We start from the raw sequence: 20,999 nt of genomic DNA, 5'->3' as shown, positions 1-20,999 counted from the left end.
GGGGAATGTAGCCCGCTGAGATAGGAGTGGGTCAGCAGGAGGATTAACTGTGGCTGCTGGTCCCACCCCTGGTGGTTCGCAGGTTCATGTGCTGCTCCACTTGACTGGTTGGGTGGCTCCATGTACCCCACCGCCCTTCTCTGTCCTTCTTGAGAGGGGGGGAGAGCCTGCAGAGAAGGGGCAGGATGCACCCCTTCATCTGTGCCAGTGCTCCTGGCTGCGTTTCCCACTGTGCCTGGAGGCAGAGAAAGAGGAGTGATAATGCCTCTTGAGTGGGCTTCTGCTGCTGTACTGCCTATTGTATATTAAACTGTACAGCGCTGCATATGCCTTTCAGTGCTATAGAAATCATGAATAGTACAGAGTCCCTCATGCTAGCTGGAAAAGCACTCTGCCTAGGTTTTATGAAGAGCAAATAGCTTTTTAGACTGAGGAGTTTCAAACCCCTACCTTTGGAGAGGCATGGTCTGACATGCCGCATCTCTGAAAATATCAGCACCCTGCTGAGAAAGGCAGACTCCTCGTTCCCAACATGAGAGGGGGAGGGGGGCAGGGTGGGAAAGGTGTGAATTGTAGACTCTGCAGGACCCCAAGAGGGAAAGAAACATCGAGGTTTTTTTTGTTTTTTTTTTCAGCATGTCCTTTATAAGCTGAACTCTGGGGCAGCATGTCTCCTACTGGGGGGAGAGGTCTGCAGGTCCCCTCCAAGGGAAAGAAGCATGGGAGATTCTTTCTCCTTAAATTCAGATTGGGAGGAGGGTGGGGCAGAGCCCTCGGGGCTGCAACAGATTATCAGAGGTTTTCCCAAAAACAAGCAGATAGGACTTACCTTTGAACCCCAATCGGCTCCCTGCAGAGGCTGGCTGTAAGAGGCAGCATGCCGTCTGGAGGGTGAAAGCCCCGATCTGTTGCTTGCAGAGGCTGTGGATTTACGCAGCGGCATGCAAGACTCCTATCAGCTGCCCTGCAGAGGATGGCTGTAGGTGGCAACATGCAGGGATTCCTGGAGAGATCTCTCGGTCTGGCGAGACTCCTATCGGCTGCCCTGCAGAGGCTGGTTCTAAGCGGCAACATGCAGGGACTCTGGGAGATATTTCTCTACCGGGCCAAGTGCAGGCGGGGGGATTAGCTGAGCCAGGGCATCCTGGAGGCTCCTTGCCACTGTAGCTTGTGGATCCCCCTCTGCTGCATTCTGATGAGGATGGCTGCTGGAGGAAGATTCTTGGGCCTCACTTCTCTTCATGCCTGGCTGTAAGCAGCAACATGCAGGAACTCCTGGAGAGATCTCTCGGTCTGGTGAAACTTCTATCGGCTTCCTGCAGGGGCTGGCGGCTAGTGACAGCATGCAGGACCTCCGGGAGAGATTTCTCGACCGGGCAAGTTGCAGCCGGGGGGGTTGACTGAGCCAGGATGTCCTGGATTCTCCTCACCGGATTCGTCTGTAGATCCCCCGCTGCTACGCTCCGATGAGGATGTCTGCTGGAGGAAGATTCTCGGGCCTCACTTCTCTTCATGAAGTCTCTCAGTGCCCTCTTCCTTAGCTTGCGTGCACGTGGTGACATGTGCGCACAATGCAAGCCACACGGAAACCTCGAGCGCCGGATCCAATCAGTGGGCGCACAATTCATGAGGATCCATTGTGTTCATCCTCCTCCTGCATCCCAGTTGTTTCTTTAGATGATTCAGGCATCTTCAAGTTGATGAGTAGAAAAGTTGTTAATGGAGAGCTGTAGAAAAATCCGACCGATGGGAACGGGCGGAAACTAAAGACTGGGGATTAGGGGGAAGCAGGGGGAAATGAGTAGGGCTCGAGCATGCCCAGTGGGGCCCGGGCACTGCACGTGCTCAGAAAAAAAAAAAATCTCTCTGAGCTATTGGAGAGCTTATCCGCAAATTGGGAGGTGTTGGGACAACACCCATATGTGGCTGACTCATCCTGCTTGTCCTAGGGTTAGCGATCTGCCCTGGGTTTTTCCTGCTATCCAAGCCCTCCCTGTGGGTCTTCTGAGTGTTCTGAGGCAAAACTGCATCCCTCGTGGGTATGGCGGAGGACCTCATTACAAGTAAAACTTACCATACTGCTTTGTTTTCTTGATTTTTTTCCAACTGTGTATTCTAACTGAGTCATTCAGTTGTCTTACTGGTTACTAAGGGCTAGACTGATTAAGCAAACCGATCGTGTACTGATCGGTTTGTGACCCGATTTTCCTCCGACCTGATTCACTAACCTCGTGGCCAATCATCTTCCGATCCGATCCGATCCACGCATGCAAATGAGGGGAAACGGCATGCAAAGTAGGCAGGCAGTGATTCACTAAACCCAAAACTGGAACACCGACTGGCCAATCAAGAAACAAGCGACTGCTAGGTACCAGTCGCTCACGTCCTTTCCGACTGCATCTCCTGCTCTCTGCCCTGACTCTCTGCCGCGATTCTCCTGCTGCCCTGCTCTGCCCCGAATCTCCTGCTCTCTGCCCCGACTCTTTGCCGCGATTCTCCTGCCGCCTTGCTCTGCCCCGACTCTCTACCGCGATTCTCCTCTTTTGCCGCCCTGCTCTGCCCCGATTATCCTGCGTGATTCTCACCGACTTTTCTGCCCTTCCCCGCAGTGCAAGCCCGTGGTTTTAACCCGCGGGTTAAAACCACAGGCTCGCAAAAAAAGTGTTTCCTAAAGTTAAAAAAAGTTTTGTTTCTTGCTGCCGGGCACGGAGGGCCAGCGCATTCGCAGACCATCGGTTTTGCGTTTGTTCTCTGAGACAGCTCTTGGTTTGAGATTCCTAGACTCTTCCATATGTTGGAAGAGCTCTACCTTGTGAACTAATCTTCTTGTGAGTTTCCAGCACTCTGAGCCACGGAGCACCACAATCAAAGAATGTCGAGCTTCCCACTTGCTTTGGCATTCGGACCATTTGGCTTTACTTTTTCTTGAGGTGATTTTTTTTCTCTCACTGCCTTCATCTGTTGCAAACTTAATAGCAAGGCCAGTGAGGTCACTTCCGTGATGTTGTCTACAGTGAGAAGGTTATTTGCTTCTGATTTATTTTCATCAAATTTACTTTGCCAGTGCTCACTTTCAGTGCAAACTATAGAGCCAATTCAGTCAACCTGTTTGCGTTCTCATATGTGTTTTCTGAAGGATATCATCAGCATCATACATATCCTCCATGTGGAAAGCAGGCATCTGTCACATTCCTTCTCTTTTATCAGCTATGGTTTGTCGCGTGACAGACATCGTGTCCGTGACCATGAAAAAAAGCAATGGGAGGAACACAGCCATGCCTGAACCTTTGCTAATGCTAAAACTGTCTGCAAGACAAACGACCTCGCATTCAGAATCTTTCTAGAATGGTTTGATGACATCGCCATCGCATGATGAACAAGGGGATATTCCAGAGAGCTTCACAATCAGGGCTGTCCAAAGCCATTTCAGAGCCCATAAAATTGACAAAATTTTGCTGTTCCGTTTGACTGCTTGTTCAAGGACCTGTCTTCAGCGTAGAAATATGATCAATGCAGCTTTCCCCTCGATTCCTGCAGCTCGTGCGTGCCACACTTCTCAGCTGCTCTTTTAAGCCTGCTGACTCTCAATAACATGTGTAACAGTTCAGCTCGTGTTGCCGTTGATGGGACTGGAAAGATTTATCGCTGTTTCTCCCAGTACCTAACTCCTGCCGTATATTATAGTCACAGGCTGCCTGTCTCAGAGAAACCTCTCTTGGGTGATGCCTTTGACTTTGGAGACGGGCTAAGGAAAAGGAGGAGACAAGGCAAGTAATATGGGCAGAGAGGATATCGGTCACTTAGAAAAGACCTGTAAAGGCTCCAGTTCATGTCACAGACGCTGTGTTAGGGAGTGTGTGACCAGTCAGAAAATCAGGACCCCTAGACTTGCCCCCCTAGGCCCACCTAGTTCCACCCATCCCTGCCCTGTAACACCCTAATTCCAGTCCTGACCCCCACTGCCTTTTCTTGTTGGGCAGGGATAATGTGGCCATTTATTTTTTTCATCAAAACAGGACATCTATTAATTTCAGCCCTGCCCCCAATCCCGCCCTAGCCCCGCCCCCAATTTCATCCATTCATTTTTCATGTACACACAATATCTTATTAATTCATAATGGTAAACATAAAATTTAAAATAAAACACAAAGCACACTATACACAGAGAAAATGTTAATTATCATTTACGAGTTTCGGGTTTATTTCAAAGATATCAAGGCAGATTACTTTAAAATATGCAATGTCACTTCAGTAACTAGAAAAATAGACAAATATAATGTAAAATATAGACGGCAGATATAAATTCTCAAAACGGACACATTTTGATCACTAAATTTAAAATAAAATCATTTTTCCTACCTTTGTTGTCTGGTGATTTCATGAGTCTCTGGCTGCACTTCCTTCTGACTGTGCATCCAATCTTTCTTTCTTTCGCATCCAACATTTCTTTCACAATCTAGCTCCATTTCCTTTGGGTCCAGGTCTCTCTCTCATTTCCCTCTGTTACCCTCCCCAGATCCAGTGTCGGTTCTCATTTGTACCTTTGTTCCAGGTCTCCCTCTCTCGCCCTCCTCTGTTATAATCTTAAATCTCCCTGTTCTTCCCCAGAGTCTCTCCCCCTCTGTTTGAACCTCCCATAGTCCTGCATCTGCCTCCTGTCTTTCCACTTTAGGCCAGGCCTTTCTCTCTCTAGTCTTTCTAATCTGCTTACAACCCCCCCCCCCCACCCTTCTCTGCCTCTTTCTCGCCTCCCTCCCAGCAGATTTTAGCATATCTCTCCCCTTTTCTTCCCTCAGATCTGGTATCTGTCTCCTTCCTCTTTTCCTCCTCCCAGGTCTGGTATCTGTCTCCTCCTCTTCCCCCTCCCCCTCCTCCCACTCAGGCATCACTCTCTCCGCTCCCTTCCTCCTGTTCTTCCTTCTTAATTTATTTTCTGCCTCTGTCTAAATTCTTTCTTACTATTCAGTCCTGTTTCCTTCTTTTCACTGTGTCTACTCACAGCTTGCTGCCCCTTTCCTGCACCCCTCCACTATCTCACTAACTCTATCTTCTTCCCCCCATCCAGCATATGACCCCCATCCAGCATGTGGGAAAGCAGCAACACTGGTGAGGAGGTGAGGGTCCCTCACTGCTGCTGCTGCTGCTGCTCTCCCACATGCGCCTGACACTGATGGCACAAATTCTCCCCACTTCCATCATCTGCCACCTTCAGTTCTCCCCACTTCCATCATCTGCCCCTTTCTCTCTCTCCCTTAAGTTCCCTCCATCCATATGCTGGATGGGGGGAAAAATACAGAGTTAGTGAGATAGTGGAGGGGTGAAGGAAAGGGGTGGCATGCTGTGAGTAGACACAGTGAAAAGAGGGAAACTAAGGACTGCATAGTAAGAAATAATTTAATTTAGACGGAGGCAGAAAATAAAGAAGGAAGACCAGAGAAGGAAAGGGAAGAGAGAGAGAGATGCCAGAGAACGGGAAAGGAGACAGAGATATCAGATCTGAGCGGAGGAAATGAGAAGAGAGAGATGTTAAAAACCACAGGGGGGAGGGAAAGAGAGATGAAAGGAGAAAGATGTCAGACCATGAGGGAACAGAGGGAAGATGATGGATGCCAGACCAAAGGGGGAGGGTCTAGAGGAGACATGACAGGGGGAGACAGACAGTTTCTGGAAGGGACAGACAGTGGATGGAACGGGCAGATGCTGGATTGAAGAGACAAGGCAGACGCTGGAAGGAAAAGAGTGAAAAGGTAGAAAAAAATCATCTTATTTATATTTTGTCATTAGAATATATCAGATTTGAAATATATATCCTGCTAGAGACATAACTGGGGACTGCAAAGCCCAGGCAGTGCTTCTTTAGCTAGATGGAAGGGGTAGAGAAAGAGGGCACATAATGAAAGGAGGGGATAAATAAAAGGAGGGCACATGATGGGGGGAAAAGGATTGAGTTAGGGAAATATTGGAGGGGGTGAGGGAAAGAGGTGGCGAGCTGAAGGTAGACAGTAAAAAAGGAAATTGATGAGAGGGTAGTAAGAACGTAATCTAGATGGATGCAGAAAATAAATTAAAAAAGGAAAATGAGGGAAGAAAGGGATTACAGAAGAGAGGTGTAGGAGAGGAGAGAGATGCCAGACCAAAGGAGGTGAAAGGAGAGATGGAAGGGGGAGGCATACAGTTCTGGAAGGGGCATAGAAGGAGAGAAGATGCCATATAAGGGCAGAGAGACAGCAGACAGTGGATGGAAGGAAGAGAATAACAAGAAGATGAGGAAAGCAGAAACCAGAGAAGACAAAGGTAGAACAAAAATTTTCTATTTATTTATTGCTTTAGGAGACATGTGTCACTGTTTCTGTGGTGTTGCATTGTATGCAGAGTCCAGCTTCTTACTAGTTCAATTTAACCTTTGTCTATGTATTTCTATTTTATCCCCCCTTTTACAAAACTGTGGAGCGTTTTTTAGCGCCAGCCGTTGTGGTAGCAGCTCTGATGCTCAGAATTCTATGAGCGTCAGAGCTGTTAACACCAAGGCTAAAATCCACACTACAGTTTTGTAAAAGGGGGAGGGGTTAGTTTGTGATGACATATTCCATACTAGGTGAAGGTGTTTTCTGTCTTCTGTGTGTTCGAAAGACATGGTTTTCTGTTAGGATTGACTGTGTAGGATTGATCTGTACTAGTCTGGCTTATTTAGTTTTACCATGGGTTTATTGATGTTGTACTGCTCACTGCAGTATGTAAGATGCTGCCTTTTCCTAGATATTCATGTGTGACATGTGGCTTGTTACTAAAAATCATGTTTTTCGTACAGATGGGGGTGTCAAAAAATGATGGGCCCCGGGTGTCACATATGCTAGGTACGCCACTGCCCCCCCAAAAAAGCATGCTTGCCCTGGATCAGTATTTTATTTATTTATTTATTTATTCAGTTTTCTATATTGTTCTCCCAGAGGAGCTCAGAATGGTTTACATGAATTTATTCCGGTACTTAAGCATTTTTCCCTGTCTATCCTGGTGGGCTCACAATCTATCTAATATACCTGTGGCAATGGGGGATCACAAAGAGCAGCACGGACTTGAACCCACAATTTCAGGGTGTGGGGCTGCAGCTCTAACCACTCTGCCACAGCATGATAAAAGCATGGCGGAGGGCCGACCACATAGGGACAGTATACAGACATCATTAGCACTTTATAGGCTTGCACAGGCTGCCACAGTAGAAGAAACAAGACCACCAAGGAGACTCAGATAAGTGATAATGTGATTTATGTTTGATAGATAATGTGTTAAGTTTCATATTATCTGGGCGGTCAAGACAGTGAAGGCTGTGATGATCTTAAAGGCAATCAGTGCAAGTGTTTTATCACTTGGTATTATTGGTTGCGGGTCTGAGCACTTCACAAATATATTTAGCTTTAGATTTATTTATACATATATATTTAAAAAATTTTTAATTTGTATTGTAATTAAAGAATGGTGACAATTTACAACAAAAAAACAATGACAAAACGTGGTATGGTGAGCATAGTTTGGCAAAACAGCACGGCAAACATAGTACAGTGTTTCCCTGCAAATTCGCGGTTGGTGAATTCCAGACTCGCTCATTCGCGGTCTGCTCCGACCGCTTCATCCTGTAGTAAAGTCGGGCTACACCAATCAGGAGCTGCATGTCAAAGCAGCTCCTGATTGGCGTAGCCCGACTTTACTACAGGAAGAGGCGGTCGGAGCAGACCGCGAGTGATTTTCTTCACTCGCCGGCGCTCCAGCTGCCCTCTCCTGCCTCCTCTGCCTTTTTCGTGGGGGTTCCTGGAACGGAACCCCCGCGAATTTCGGGGGCGTACTGTACAGTAAAACCCTGCATTGCAAGTAACTTGGTATGCAAGTGTTTTGCAAGACAAGCAAAACATTTTATTAAATTTTAACTTGATATACAAGCAACGTCTTACAATACGAGTACATACAGTATTTTGTATTAAAGTTTTTGGGTTGTGGAGTTTCCATTATTCCTTATGGGGAAATTCGCTTTGATATACGAGTGTTTTGGATTGCAAGCATGTTTTCGGAACAAATTATTTTAAGTTTTAAGTTTATTAGGATTTTATATACCGCCTATCAAGGTTTTCTAAGCGGTTTTACAATCAGGTACTCAAGCATTTTCCCTCTCTGTCCCGGTGGGCTCACAATCTATCTAGTACCTGGGGCTATGGAGGATTAAGTGACTTGCCCAGGGTCACAAGGAGCAGCGCGGGGTTTGAACCCCCCAACCCCAGGGTGCTGAGGCTGTAGCTTCAACCACCACGCCAAACACTCCTCCTCCAAGGTTTTAAGTATTACAAAGTATTACACGACTTGGCAAAAATGTTGAAAACATGGAATATTGTGGTAAACAGGGCGGGTAGTATAGTGTAGTAGGACAAGAATGGTGAACAGTATGACAGAGTTTGGTAGAATAGTGTATGACAAAACATGACAATGGCCATGGTACCATGGAATGTTGCTACTATTTGGGTTTCTGCAAGGTACCTTGAATTGGATTGGCCACTGTTGGAAACAGGAGACTGGACTAGATGAACCATTGGTCTGACCCAGTATGGCTGTTCTTAGGAGCTGCTACTGAGAAAGTTGTGAGCTAAATCAAAATAATAATTAGGCGGATATTATCGGGTAGCGCTGTGAAGAGTGTGACAGCACTTAATGTTAATTATGCATTTATGCTGCCACCTAGTGGTAATAAGGATCGCTCTGCTAGGGGGATAATATGCCATGTGCCATGGCCTGATTCTGCTCCATCTGGGAAAGCGGTGAGAAAGAGCAGAGGTCGAGCTGAATTGTCACATCATTGAAGAGAAGAGAATATTAGCGGGGTCTGTGCTGGAGTAGACTGATCCTTAGCACAAGCTGGAAGGACATGAGAGTAAACTGGGGTAGATGGTGTGGAATAGGGATATATATTACTACTTTCTTCTCTGAGGGCTATCGCCGATTGTTCACGACTCAGTATGATACTTTTTAAGGACGTCTTTGATTTCTGACTCTTTAAACAAGGATAGGCTGCTTTCTGATTTTAACTCTATTTCATAACCCTCTTTGTTTTTCTCTCTCTCTTCTTTTCCTTTCTCAAATCCCTACCTTATGTTTTACCCCTATTTCTTTCTTTCCTATTTCCTATTTGTATTTCTTACCTCCCTTCCCATTGGCAATGTAAGTATTGGTATGTTAAGTCCATGTCTCATATATTGTACTTCCCTGACTGTTTTTAAACTTTTTATTTTTTTTGTGTAGCGCTTAGAAGTAAGATTAAACGATTCATCAAATTTTAAATAAAACTTGAAACTTGTAATCGGGGACTTCCAAGATTTCCTTCCAAAAATATGCGCTGAATACTTTGGAGAAAAGGCGGTAGAGGGGGAAGATACGATAAAGACATTTAAATACCTATGAGGCGAGTCTATTTCAGTTAAAAGGAAATGCTGTAATCGGGGTGGGGGGGGTGGCATAGGATGAAGGTAAAAGAGAATACACTCCAAAGTAACCGCAGAAAATGCTTTTCCACGGAAATGGTGGTGAATGCGTGGAATGACCACCCGGTGCAGGTGGTGAAGACGAAAAATGCATCTGAACTCAAGAAAGCTTGAGACAAGTAAATAGGAATTCTAAGGGAGAGGAAGGGATAATAGATCAACCAACACCCTTTTGATCAACCAACACCCTCCACAGAACACTAGAAACAGTGGCTACATGGATGAAAGAACACAAGCTAAAACTGAACCCGGACAAAACAAAATTTATTCTTCTCAAAAAAAAACAAAACCCCAACCATAACAAACAAAGTAATAAACTCAAGCACATACCCCATTCAATCCACCCTAAGACTTCGGGGAGTGATGATAGACAGATGCTGCACCATGCAACCTCAAATCAACAAAACAATACAGAAATCATTTGCGGTCATGCGAAGCTTAAGGCAAATCCGAAAATTCTTCCACAGAAAACAATTCCAGCTCATGGTCCAATCCCTAGTCCTAGGCCTTCTAGACTACTGCAACATCCTCTATCTCCCCAGCCCCGCAGTCATGATAAAACAGCTACAAACAGTACAAAACACAGCCCTGAGACTGATCTATTTTTCTGAAGAAATACAACCACATCACTGCCGCATACCTCGACTCACACTGGCTCCCAATACAAGCAAGAATACTTTTCAAATTTTAATGTCTACTTTTTAAAACCATGAATGGAGACAGCCCAGCCTACTTGAACAACCGCCTTATCCGAAATACCACAACTAGACAAAAGAAAACACAGACACCATTCACACATCCCCCAATCAGAGGCGTCAAACGCAAGAAAACGTATGATGGCCTACTGGCCACGCAGGCAGCGAAACTTGACCACCAACTCTCCAATCTACTGATCACGACACCAGACTACAAAACTTTCAGAAAAGAAATAAAAACCCTGCTAGTCAAGAAATCCATCAAGACAAACTAACTCCGCAGGAAACATTTCAATCCCCAGAAGTAACCTGCTCAACTATATAACTCTTATGGAAATGCCCAGATAACCTCCTATGTAATCCGCCTTGAACCGCAAGGTAATGGCGGAATAAACGTCACTAACGTAACGTAGATGACAGACTGGATAGGCCGTATGGTCTTTATCTGCCTTCGTTTTTCTCTGTTTCCTTCCGTAGATAGCTGGCGGAATATGTGTCATGGAACACTGGGTTTTCTTTCTGTAGATTTCTGCTGAAATCCTTGCCATGGAGTACTGCTTTATATAACCTGGAACTACAGATCCATAGATGCAAAGGAATGAAAGCAGAACATGCTTACCTAGTCACTGATGACTTGCGGCCAACTGGTTACCTTGCTACAAACATGGCTGCCGCCAGCAGTGGACATCACTCTTTCATTATTGAGTTCTGATACCTGCATTATTCCTGGAATAAAACTAGATTCTCCATCTTCATTACTGTATGCCCTTTTTACAGTAAGAAAACTGGCCATTATCATGAAATTGAAAAGAGGACTATCCAAAGACAGTGGGTGTATTTGCACTTTCCAAATGGCATAAGATCCCACATTTTAGCTGCAAAAATTCATCCAATTGGATATATTATAACTTTGCGAATTAGAGAATGACACGGTGACAAAATTCATCACCATTCCCGTCCCCGCGGATAACCGCGGGAAATAATCCCATGTCATTTTCTAGTGTCTATTTCAACCTCAGTCCTTCTACACCAGTATTCTTCAAAGCAAAGCTTGCGGGTCAGTGGTTGTGGCCATTCATACTCTGATTCTTCCCTCTTTCCTTAAAGAATGACATGAAGATGGTTTCCTGCGGTTATCCGCGGGGACGGGAACGGTGATGAATTTTGTCACCATGTCATTCTCTATTGCGAATCACACCTTAAAGAAGAAATGTCATGTTTGAATAACACCATGTAACGAAATTTTGTTTTATTTTTTGTTCCTTGGTAATAAGTGTTCTTTCTTAATTGTGTATGCCACAAAAGTATAAAAAATGGCTCTCATTCCATTTATCTATTTTGCACAACATCCCAGCAGTGGCCTAGCGAGAGAGGTTAGCATCCCGGGTGGTGGCACCTTGCTTTGCTGCACTGTGCACCCCTCACCCACTCTTTCCTGCCGCTTGAGTGCCCCCCACTCTTTCCACTGCTTGAGCACACACACACACCCATGTACCTCTTGAAATGTTTGCTGCTTGCACCGGCCACAGCTCCCTTCTGACGTCCCATGACCAGGAATTGACGTCAGAAGGGAGCTGAGGCCAGCGTGAGCAGCAAGCGGAAGATGCAGCTTGCTCCAGGGAACATTTAAGGAGATACATGGGGGGGGGCAGAGAGGAGGAAAGGTGTCAGCACCCGCCGTGAACACGTTACTATGCCACTGCATTCCAGATTGATTCCAAGCTGAGTAAACTTAGAGGCAAACAATACCACAGGCGTGCTGCTCTTGCCGCTGTGGTAAAATAAAAAAAGGTTTATTGCATGGCAATTCAGGTGGTAAGGCTTACCACAGCTGTGGTAAGAGGAAGAGGTGTGTTGTCAGCGTTGTACCCACCATGCACTGACGTGCTGCAGTAAAGGCGCATGGAACTTCTTACCGCCAGGTTAGAGCAAGAGCCTTTGACACCTGCAAGAAGGCAGGCAGTAAGGGTTTTTCAGATGCGCATGTGGGCGGAAACCTGCCTGGGCAGACACGCCTACAACAAGCCACACTTTTTTTGACCCATGATAATTTATGAATTGCTGTGGAAATCTAGATCAGGCATAGATGAGACCGTGAACTGGTGTGAATCAGGAACATATCCAGACACTTAATTTTGAGCCGGTCTGGACCCCAGTTGGGTGTGCAGAAGATCCCATCTCTCTCTCTCTGTCACCCAAACAAGGTGATCTGGTACATCCCCTCCCCCTCCCCCGCTGCCTCCGTCTACCTTTCGAAGAGCCAATCTTCACCAGCAGGGGCCTTTGGAACGATCTCACTATCCCGCTGCGGAACCTGGACTCCCTCCAACTATTCCGAAAACAACTGAAAACCTGGCTTTTCTCTAACATATAACATCTCTTCCTCTGTTTCACCCCCTCTTTATATATCCCCTTGTAAATCTTTCCCCTCTCTCTTCCTATATTTTTAGCTTTGTAAACCGTGTCGAGCTCCACTCCTGTGGAGATGATGCGGTATATAAACTTAAGGTTTAGTTTAGTTTAGTTTAGTTTAGCATGACTGATGCGTGCGACTAGCTTTGGCCCCATAGCCTTCCTTCTGACTGCCTCTGTGGAAACAGGAAGTTGTATCAGAAGGAAGATGACATGAGCAGCGTATAGAAGTCACGCTGCTTGCTGCCAGCGAAGATTGGCCCTTTAAAGGTACACAGAGGAGAGGTTTTGAGAGATTTTAGGTGGTAGAGCTTGGGGATCCCTACCAGCTACTTCATAGATGTGCTGCCTCTGGGTGGGCCTGAGCCCAATGTGGGTGGGCAAGGGCCCACCCATTGCTACGCCACTAGCTTAAAAGATATATATATTACAATCATACACGATGGTGTTTTCTGTACAGGGTGGCTGTGCATCCCAGAGAACCTGTGTGAAGCCATCCTGGGCTTACCATTCCTGTTAGTGGTGATGCATTTTGCACTGTGCTCCCTGGTCTCACCCTCCCTTTTCTCCTTTTTCCCCGGTATAAACCTTTATAGGAAAGAATGACATTTTTGGGGAGCCTCTGAACTTGTATGCCCGGCCTGGGAAGTCCAATGCCGATGTGCGGGCCCTTACCTACTGCGACCTACATAAGATCCACCGCGAGGACCTCCTGGAGGTGCTGGACATGTACCCTGAGTTCTCGGACTACTTCTGGTCCAGCCTGGAGATCACCTTCAACCTTCGCGATGTGAGTGCCCTGGTTTTGACTCTCTGTTAGAGAATGACATGGGGACAAATTTGTCCCCGTCTCTGCAGGAACTCAATTTGCCCATCCCGTCCCCTGTGAGTTTTGTCCTTGTCCTTACCCCATTCCTGTAAGCTCTTCTTTAACTACTATTACTACTACTATGAATTATTTCTATAGCGCTACCAGACGTGCGCAGCGCTGTACAGAGTCACAAAGAAGACGGTCCCTGCTCAAAAGAGCTTACAATCTAAACAGACAAGACAGACAAACAGGATGTCATGGATACAGTTAAGGAGAACGGTTAATCTGCTGGCTGGGTTGGAGGGCAGAGGGGAGTACAGGACAATCGAGCCATTGTGACATCACTGATGAGGTTGTCTCTTATTGGTGGAATGAGGCATTATGACATCACAATCTCAGCTCTGCTTCCCAAAGACTGAAACTCTTCACACTACTACTACTACTACATTTTTACCTACTGGGAAATAAAATAATATATCTACTACTATTAATTATTTCTATAGCGCTACCAGACATACGCAGCACTATACAAAGTCACGAGTCCCAGCTCAAAAGAGCTTATAATCTAAACAGACAAGACAGACAAACACGATGTAATGGATACAGTTAAGGGGAACGGTTAATCAGCTGGTTGGGTTGGTGGGCAGAGGGGAGTACAGGATGATGAAGCCATTGTGACATCACTGATGAGGTTGGCTCTTATTGGTGGAATGAGGCATTATGACATCACAATCTCAGCTATGCTTCCCACAGACTTAAATTCTTCACACTACTACTACTATTAATTACTTCTATAGCGCTACCAGACATACACAATGCTGCACAGAGTCACAAAGAACAAGAAAACAGTCCCTGCTCGAAAGAGCTTACAATCTAAACAGGCAAGACAGACAACCATGATGTCGTGGATACAGTTAAGGGGAACCGCATAAGCCTCGAACACTTATGATTTTAAAGTGTTTGAGACTTGTGCAGATGAGGATGGAGCTTGCAAGAACAGGAAAATGAGTTCCCGCGGGGACGGGGGAAAAATTTGTCCTCGTGTCATTCTCTACTCTCTATCTCTGTGTAGGCCTGCCTGCATGCACAGTGCTCACAGGAGAACCAGCCCAGTACACATTAACCTCTGTATTCATGCAATACAGCCCATGTGAAGGAGGGCGGGGGGCAGGAGCCACAGACTTAGCCTCCTCTAGTTCCCCTAGGGATGTGGGATCCCAGGTGGCTTAGGTTCAAGATCAAAAGTCCCGGTTAGAGCTGGGTTAAAGCAAAAGTGTGTCCCCAGCCACGCATGTGCTGCAAAACCTCACAAAGGGACATGGGAGCGACCACAAGGGGATCTCGGGGCATCCTGGACATGGTTTTGCTCCAGAATTCATCAATATGCAGTATGAAGCATATTTGTTTAAAAGCGGCCACATGGAACCCCTGGGGTTCACGGCGATGCTGGTGCCAGGGGTCTCTTCCCCCTAAGGGTGCAATTCCCCCTCAGGAATGGGGGTTCAGTCGGAGGAGGACTGGGATGATACGAATTTAGTTTTCACACCTTTTACTTTCCCGATCTGGGTCCTCAGTAGCAGGGGATTTTGTGTCACGTCTGGAAGAGCCGGATCCTGAACGGGTGGAGGCTCTGGATCTTGGAGAGAATCTAACCGTGCGCAGCCTGTTTAAGACCTCAGCACTTTCAAGAATTAAAGACAGAGACTCCACAGACCTCAGCTCTGCAGTGTTTGCTCAGACCACACGCTTTCCCTCACATCAGGACATTACTAAAATGTTAGCAGGCCATTGGGAGGTCCCGGAGGGGCCCCTTTGGGTGGCCAGGTCCATGGCGAAGCTTTATCCAATGCATGCTGAATTTAACCAGCTATTTATCTTACCAAAGGTGAATTCCTTGGTGGCACAGGTAACCAAGCGTACCCCCCCCCCTCCCCAGTTAAGGCAGAGTGGTATTGAAAGATACCCAGGGCCGTAGGCTGGATTTTGTTCTCAAGAAACAATTTGAGGCCGCAGCGGCAGGATTAAAGGCAGCAGCATCTTACGTAGCACCGGCTTGCCACTCCAGGTTGTTCCCATGATCTGGAGGCGGATGCCAGAAGGGATCATAGTTTTCTCAGGAATGATGTGCCTGTTTACCAGAAAGAAGATTATCAAGGAAAATATCTAATCTTCCTCACTGAACCCCTTAATTTATCTTTCAGACAAACATGATCCCTGGGTCTCCGAGCAGTGAGGAATCAGACAGCGGCTTTAACCGCCTGAGACGACGGAAGCTGTCATTTCGCAGGCGGACAGAGAAGGGTAAGTGGAGACCAGAGAAGGGAAAAAACCACCCCCTGCATCGTGACAAGAGTTCTGCTTGTGCAGCAGTGCCAGGTCTTTCACTTTGATCCCAGATAACTATAAACCTTGGGAGTGCTGCTTTTCCTCCCCTCTTTCCACTATCTTGGCTCTCCTCGAATCCTAACTCCACCAGATCCACTCAAAAATTCAAACTATCCTTCCCCTCTTTAAAAGGCATATCCCATACAGGAAAACTTGGGACATCCCTCCTCTTCAGGATCACCGAGCTGTGGAACAGCTTTACTGCCCATCTTCGGAGTTCGACCTCCCTCCAACGCTTCAGAAAACATTTGAAAACTTGGCTTTTCTCCAAAATGTAACTACTCCCTCCCTCTCCGTTATTCTAAGTCCCCTCTTTCCTTCCTGTTTACCAAGCCCTTCTTCTTTCCATTGGAGTTTCTTTCTTTATTAATTCCTGTAAACCGTGTCGAGCTCCACTTCTGTGGAGATGATGCGGTATATAAACTTAAGGTTTAGTTTACTTTAAACATTAACATAGATTGCACCAGCCCATTTGAAAGGTGAGGATATCAAATGTTCTGCAGAAGTATGTGCAAGCTGGTACGAGGGTTGGGGCTCGTGCAGGGACTTGAATTTCCTTTGGGTGGGGGACCTAGAAGCTCCAAAACTGCTTCCTGGAAGTTAACCAGATGCAAGCTAATATTTAGGCTGGTGCCCAGTTAAATCAGCAGCTAAAGTTAAGACAGCTTTTTTGCACTCCTAACTCTAGTCACTTACTTAACCGGTTAGCGCTGCAAATGTTGCTGCTACCCAGTTAAGTACCAGCTTATCTCAAGCTCTACCTTTGGACTGCCCTGTACTAACTGGACAGTGCAGGGGTAGTTTCAGGGCCTCTGAATATATCAGTGGTTAGGTAGTTACGAGCAATTTAACTGAGCCCTGTTAAACCACTTTGAATACTGAACGGTATTTTCTGACATTCACCTTAGTCTGGCCATTCTCTCTGAAGGTATTTATCTGGTTAACCTTGCCTGCAGATGCTGAAAATGCTGGGGAGATTAAGAAGGGGCAGAGGCTGGGGAGACCAGGCCGGGGCAGACGCACTTCGTTGGGCAAGAAAACGGAGTGGGGGGAGCACCGGAGCAGGTCTGCCTCTAGCGCGCCCTCCAGTGACGATGAGCCGTCACCCTCTGTCTCCAATGCCATTGAACTGTCTCCATCCCACGCCACGGGGAGCCACGCTGACATCATCATCCCAGACGTCCCAGGCGAGGCAGAGGGAGAGCAAAGAGCCAGCGACACATGCAACCCCCTCTCAGGTATGTAAATTGATGTAAATTTTATACTACTGTGACACGATCCACGTTTAGAGCCAGCGTGGAAAGCAAAGAAGTGCCACAAACCTATTCAGTCTATAATGTCAAATCACCCAGAAGTACCTCTTCTGCTTAGTGAATGGGACCGTTTGGTTATATCAGATGATTTGTTATTTACCATCAAATATGCCGCCAGCTGCCTCCAAAAAACAGTCGGTGCTGCCACAGAAATTTCATAGTTCTGTATTGAGAAGTTTACATGATGAGACCTGAGCTGATCAAGGGCCAGGTTATTCTGGCCCAGATTGTCTGCTGACGTTGAACAATGTATTGAGACATGTGGGTAATGTATTATGAGAATGACCTTGCCTATTCAAGCTGCGCCTCTAATGCACATGCCTAGCAATGGACCACTAGGCCTAGTGTGCATCGATTTTGTGTGTCTGGAAAATGACAGCCAAAACATTAATCATTTTACCCGGTATGCCCAAGCGTCTCCTACTAAAAATCGAGCACAGTTGCAAAAGTGCTATGGGAGAAATATTTAGTACACTACAACTTTCCCAACAGAATCCACTCCGATCAAGGTAGAGATTTTGAAAGCGCAATGTTCAAAGTTTGTGGCATCAAAATGTTGCATACCACGCCGTACCACCCACATGAGATTCACAACCAGAAAGATTCAATATCAAGTTTCAAGTTTATTAAAAATTTGATAAAATGCTAATCATAAATTCTAAGCGTTTTACAATAAAAAAATTTAAAAAGGGATCCAGTTAACAAACTATTAATGGCATAACATTACTTACATGAAACAGTAGGATAGTGGGGAGAAATACAATTTTGAAAGAAAGAGAGAACAATTAAGGATAATAACATAGGGAAAGGGAAAAAATAAATTTTTGTATAGAAAATTAATTTTTATATTGAAAATGAGCTAGAAAAGTTAAATATGTTGGGTACCTTAGACCTAAAACAGAAACAACAATGGAGTCAACATGTAAGCAGATTGGTACATGCTTACAGTTGCACAAAGAATGATACCACATGCACAGCATCTGTGCCTGTTAAAAAAAAATAAAGGAAAAAAAAAAAGGTTTCCTGCCCCGAACAGCTGAGTTGCAATGGCCTGCTTTCAGGGCTTCCCCTGCTTCTTAGCTGTTCGGGCTTCCCCTGCCAGCTCCGCATGTGTGAGAGTTGCTCTCACAGCTGTCAATCAGATGGCAGAGTCAGGGATTATGAAAAATATCCGTGTGAATAATTTGCATGCAAACATTTTAGTGCACCAATAGCTCTTTCTGAATCAGCCCAAAAATCGTATCGGTACAGAGCCACACAGTCTTACCGATCCTCTTAGTGCAGGGGTAGGGAACTCTGGTCCTCGAGAGCCGTATTCCAGTCGGGTTTTCAGGATTTCCCCAATGAATATGCATGAGATCTTTGTACATGCACTGCTTTAATGCATATTCATTGGGGAAATTCTGAAAACCCGACTGGAATACGGCTCTCAAGGACCGGAGTTCCCTACCCCTGTTTTAGTGCATCTAGGCCAGAGTACTGATCAGAGAAGTGGTTCCCAAACCTGTCCTGGGGGACCCCCAGCCAGTCAGGTTTTCAAGATATCCCTAATGAATATGTATGAAAGAGATTTGCATATAATGGAAGTGACAGGTATGCAAATCTCTCTCATGCATATTCATTAGGGATATCTTGAAAACCCGACTGGCTGGGGGTCCCCCAGGACAGGTTTGGGAACCACTGGATCAGAGCTTTAGGCATCCCAGGCACACTGCTGGTGCAAAGAGCCCTATGTGGTAGTGACTCAGTTGCCCAAGCTGACACCAGAAAGTGGATAAAGTCCTGAGGGAACTCTACACAGAAATCACCTACTCCCCATAGGTCAGGGATCTCAAAGTTCCTCCTCGAGGGCCGCAGTCTAGTTGGGTTTTCAGGATTTCCTCAATGAATATGCATTGAAAGCAGCGCATGCACAAAGATCTCATGCATATTCATTGGGGAAATCCTGAAAACCCGACTGGATTGCGGCCCTCGAGGAGGGACTTTGAGACCCCTGCCATAGGTAATCAGTCCGATTGCCACAAAATGAAAATTCTGTAACACTCAGGCCAATAGCAAAATACAAACAAAAGTTAAGACATCAAACTTGCTTACAGAATGAACAAGAAAGCTGTGACTCTGTCCACTCTGCAGAATTTTCAGGGGCTGAGGATTCCACATTTCAGATGGAATACTGTATGGACCCACCAGCATCACTAACTAAGATCTTAGTGACCCCTCTCTCACACAACATACACATGACACACTTCGTATGAAATGATTGAAATCTCAAGCATGAATTTCAAGCACTAAGCACTTTATATAAAGAAGAAAATCACATTAAAATAATATAAGACTTTCAGTGTAGGAGGAAGTGCAGTGATAGACCAAGGGGCTTTGCATTTTGGGGCGTGTCCCCTTTTGCGGCTTCCCTACCTGCGGGTTCTAAGCACTTCTGAAATTAGTTCACATATAATGTATTCAGTTTAAAAAGATATAGGGAGGGGATCGGTTATTTATATTCTTGAACCCTCCTATATATAGGCCAGAAGCAATGCCAAATTTATCTGAATCAACCAGTGAATCTGAACCTCTACCTGGGCTTAGTGGTTCCACAGCTGATAACAGTCCTTACAAGGCAAACATTAATGTTCCTGTACCTTTAATTGGTGTAACCTAAGAAAATGCAGCTGATGGTGAAAATATGCCTGCTGTTTCAGACGACTCATCTGATCGGCACATACTGTAGTGATACGCAGGTCAGACTGGACCCATAAGCCTGTTACCAAACTTGTTTATGATAAATTGGGTACCCCTTCTAATCATACTTTCGTTACAAATTTCTGCAAAGACTGTCATTGCTGATGGGTTGACAGTTCTTGACTGCCTGAGTAAATATGTTCAACTGGCTAGTCGGGACAAGTCTGCTGTATTAGAATAGCAATTGTGCTTACCACCCTTGCTTTATAGGTGAATGCGGGAACCCATCCCGTTGTGGCATGGGGAGAGGGTGAGGAGGTGGTATTCCCATGTTCATTGCATCTTTCAAAGCGCAACGAGGAGGGGGGATTCCTGTGTTCCCTAAATCTATCTCTTTTTTTTTTTTTCCAAATCTTTATTCATTTTCATTTCTTACATCAAGTGTACAATAAAATATCAATTAGATCATACAAATCACTTGAAAATCAAATCAAACATCAGCATAAATATATAAATAAAAACCCCTCCCCCTCCCATCTCTTCCAACAATAGTATTAATAATAATAATAATAATTTTATTTCTTATATACCGCTATACCCTAAGTTCGAAGCGGTTTACAGTGAAAGTCGTGTCTGGAGAGAGTACAGTGTTAACAGTAGGATACAGGATAATACAAAATGAGTAGGTACTGGGGTGTTTACAATGGTACAAGATGTTAACAAGAGAACAGTTACAGGATGTTTACGATATGATACAGGATACTACAAAGAGAGCCGGTACAGGGTGTTACAATAAGGTACAAGATAGAAACAAGGGAACAGTTATCGGATGTTTACAATAAGGTACGGGACCCGATATTCTCTAAATCTTTATTCATTTTAACATACACATCAAGTGTACATTAAAATATGAAAGGACTAAATTCTATGAGGAAAAGTTTATTTGGGATTTTATGTGAAAGTTATTTGGATATATATCTTTTAGAATTGTGATAATAAAATAACAAAAACTCTTATTTCGTGTAAATTTTTTTTAAAGGTAATTTTAGATTTTATGTTTAACTTTTCCCTAAATCTATCTCTGTGTTCACTGAATCTGTCTCAGTGCAGAGCTTCAGCAGCCAGGCCTCTGTTGTCATAGCAACAATGAAGCTATCAGGTACACTGCGTGGACTTGTCCCACTGC

At 45.3% G+C, this 20,999-nt stretch overlaps 1 protein-coding gene across 3 annotated transcripts in view; it reads left to right on the top strand.

The window, feature by feature from the left end:
- Positions 1-20,999, top strand: part of KCNH2 (potassium voltage-gated channel subfamily H member 2) — an 809,359-nt gene that overhangs the window by 771,384 nt on the left and 16,976 nt on the right. For all 3 annotated transcript variants that reach the window (XM_033932079.1, XM_033932078.1, XM_033932080.1), the window contains 3 exons: positions 13,222-13,415; positions 15,638-15,737; positions 16,778-17,059. In XM_033932079.1, the coding sequence (XP_033787970.1) occupies positions 13,222-13,415; positions 15,638-15,737; positions 16,778-17,059 (576 nt within the window). The remainder of the gene's footprint in view (positions 1-13,221; positions 13,416-15,637; positions 15,738-16,777; positions 17,060-20,999) is intronic.

The sequence above is a fragment of the Geotrypetes seraphini genome, chromosome 2 (assembly GCF_902459505.1).
Source record: "Geotrypetes seraphini chromosome 2, aGeoSer1.1, whole genome shotgun sequence".
NCBI classification, from domain to species: domain Eukaryota; kingdom Metazoa; phylum Chordata; class Amphibia; order Gymnophiona; family Dermophiidae; genus Geotrypetes; species Geotrypetes seraphini.
Note: the sequence above shows the minus strand (reverse complement) of the source record. Positions and strands in the feature narration are given on the sequence as shown.